Source organism: Lycium ferocissimum, chromosome 9, assembly GCF_029784015.1.
Source record: "Lycium ferocissimum isolate CSIRO_LF1 chromosome 9, AGI_CSIRO_Lferr_CH_V1, whole genome shotgun sequence".
NCBI classification, from domain to species: domain Eukaryota; kingdom Viridiplantae; phylum Streptophyta; class Magnoliopsida; order Solanales; family Solanaceae; genus Lycium; species Lycium ferocissimum.
The window spans coordinates 47,417,927-47,420,773 of NC_081350.1; the positions used below are offsets into that span (position 1 = coordinate 47,417,927).

Below are 2,847 nucleotides of genomic sequence, written 5' to 3' on the forward strand. Positions count from 1 at the left end.
TCGGCTTGGGAAAGATTACTTATGCATCTCAGTTTTATTATCAAAATAACAACGGATAACAATCAAGTTACAAAATACTAGGATAGATACAAATTTTAAAAAGGAAATAAAAACTTGATACATATATGTACCTCAAACACATTCACACAATAGACATAAACACAAAACCATAGAAAAGTGGTACAAAAGGAAAAAAAAGTCCTTTCAACTATTAATTCACAACTGCACATTGCTTCCTAATTTCACCATTAGAACCAGTCTTAACTTCAATTTTGCCCATTTTCTCCATGGCCTTGGCAAATTCAGTATAGAACTCTTTGAGTGATCCTTGTACTAGTTGATCGATAAACGACTTTGTCGTAGAAGTTGTTAATAAGGCAGCATCAGATTGGAAAAGACCTCTCCTTTTGAGCAAGAGCTTGTAGTAACTAAGGTCAAATGTCCTGAAACTACCGGGATCCATCTCAACTATTGTTGTATTATCATTGACGGATTTGCATTTCTTGGACTTTAGATTGGCCGCGTATTAAGCTTGTATAGAGATGGATCTTGTACCAAAAGTTCGGTGAAATTGTACAGACGTGATGAAAAGGATGGGCAATGAGAAATTCCAATGGTGTGAGCACCTGAAAATAAACGGACCATGGTTAATTTTCATAAATTTAAAAACTTTTACATATTTATAAGACTAGAAATCATAGAGCATGTATTAATTTCAGGTAATGGTCACTGAACTTCCTACGAATATAACAAAGAAATCCACAATGTTATTTTGTTACGTTAGTACTTGAACTTTGCGCATTACAACAGTAAAATTTTCACTGAATTTTAACTATTATAATGACAGAATTGACAGATTCAATCATTTTGTAACTTTACTATTATAGTGAAAAGTTCGATGAGTGAAATTAATCCAAAGACTTTGACTTACTGACAATAGGACTAAGTCCTTTAGATCAAGACCCTTCTTGGCAAAAGAGGACTGGAGTCTAGTGAAGTTACTAGTTGGAGCTGGAATATCTGCTAAGGCTTCCGAGGAATTTGATATTCTTCCATCTCTTCTACCAGTTGGCACATTCCAATATGGACCTCCCTATATATAATGAAGAAGAAATAGAAGAATGAAAAAAAAAAATTGGTTGAAGAAGCTAGTTGGTAATTAATTTATTTGTTCAAGTATTTTGCTTACAAAGTGAGTACCACAGTTTCTAGCAACCAAGGCAACAATATCAGCACAAGAGACAACTCCTGGGCATTCTGCTTCTACTATTTTCTTCACACCATCTATGAAGGAAAATCCTCTCAATGTTTGATTTGGGATTGCCACTTTTTCTGTCTGATTTCCTGTACTCTTAGTGGAATTTAGGAGCACAGAAGCATCACATCCCTGCCAACACCCAATAGAAAAAAGAGAAAATCACTAAAGTACATTAAAAATGAAATGCCTACAAATGTGTTAAGTTGCACGTGAAACTACGTAAAATAGAGGCGGATGCAAAATGTATCATGAGTTCAGTGTTGTTCAATCAAAACCACTTTTATTTTTCTTCTCGAACTACGCATGCATGTATATATATATATATATATATATATATATATATATATATATATATATATATATATATATATATATATATATATATAAAAAAAGAAAATTAAAATGCATACAAATAATAGAGCGTCCTCATTCTGAACCTAGTTATCAACTCTACATCCATAATTCGTCTCTATAAACATATATACTTACCCTAACAAAGCAATCATGGAAATGCATTCTGAGTAAGGCAGCTGCTAGAGATGGAGCTTTTGGAATGTGCTTTTGGACATAGTCTTGAATCATCTTCTCTGCTTTTAGGCAGCTCTTGCTATAGAAATTGAGCTGCAATTGGCCATGGCTAGAACCTAAAATTCCAACAAAAATCAATACTAGAAAAGCCAAAGAGCTAAATGTGGGCATTTTGCAATGCTATTTAATTCTTGTTTTGTTGCGTTTGTGTACTCAAACTGCATGTATTATAGCAAATTTATAGGCACTTAGATTTTTCAATCTAACTAACATGTGTTTATTTTAATACAGTAGTACTATTTTTCTTCTTTCCTTCTTAGTTTTTCAATGCATTAGGAAATTGATTAGTTATAATCTGTCCCTAATCACACTTGCTCAGTCACATCATATATATCATGATCACGTTGACCGATCGGCCTTCCCAATAATGAAGCAACCCAATCATTAGGATTATACTTTTGCTCAGTCTAAAAGTTAACCCAATCAGGAAGTTCTTTTCGTAAAACACATTTTTCTAACGATTATATGTAATATTGTTTGCGTGTACGGCTTATATATGGCAGATGTAGAGCTTATTGGGTTCATCTAAATTCAGTTTTCTCTACACGAAGTATGTGGGTGTAATATTACAAATATAAATAAGCGAGGATGCAAAAGTTTCGTCGTCCTCACAAAACTTTTGATTCTTTAATAAAGCTACACGTGGAGGATGTTGTCTTCTCCTTTGCCTACTATTTTTTGCATCCAATATTTTTTTCTTATGTCCTCTCTATACGGGCCTCTGTAATTAATGTATGTTGACATTGTAGTAATTTTTTGTTGAAATCTTTTCTTGTTCTTTATTTTCTCTGGTTTATATTATATTGTTTTTTTAGTTTTTATATTTAATTCGAGTAATTTTTTTTATATATAATCAAGAAGGTATTATAACTTTTTAATTATTATGAGGGAACTTATGTATTATTTTATGTGGGGTTTAGTTATTCATGTATTAATTATTCAACTTGTATATCCTGCATAAAGTAATACATAGATTCTCTCATAACTTATACATGTATTAG

At 32.1% G+C, this 2,847-nt stretch overlaps 1 protein-coding gene across 1 annotated transcript; it reads right to left on the bottom strand.

Annotated features, from left to right (window-relative positions):
* On the bottom strand, positions 1 to 2,006 carry LOC132031985 (peroxidase 3-like). The gene is made up of 4 exons (XM_059421822.1): positions 1,748 to 2,006; positions 1,190 to 1,387; positions 932 to 1,093; positions 1 to 520 (listed from the first exon to the last, which is right to left on the bottom strand). The coding sequence occupies exons 1-4, from the start codon at positions 1,955 to 1,957 to the stop codon at positions 212 to 214; spliced, it is 879 nt and encodes a 292-aa protein (XP_059277805.1). The 5' UTR covers positions 1,958 to 2,006; the 3' UTR covers positions 1 to 211.
* Positions 2,007 to 2,847: the final 841 nt, after the last annotated feature.

Bases quoted from the DNA above. Each gene is read 5' to 3' on its own strand.
- LOC132031985 (XM_059421822.1), bottom strand. From the start codon at position 1,957: ATGCCCACATTTAGCTCTTTGGCTTTTCTAGTATTGATTTTTGTTGGA. The intron at 1,388-1,747 runs GTAAGTATATAT...GGGTGTTGGCAG, and splicing joins TCCATGATTGCTTTGTTAGG to GGATGTGATGCTTCTGTGCT. The intron at 521-931 runs GTAAGTCAAAGT...GCTTAATACGCG, and splicing joins AGGACTTAGTCCTATTGTCA to GCCAATCTAAAGTCCAAGAA.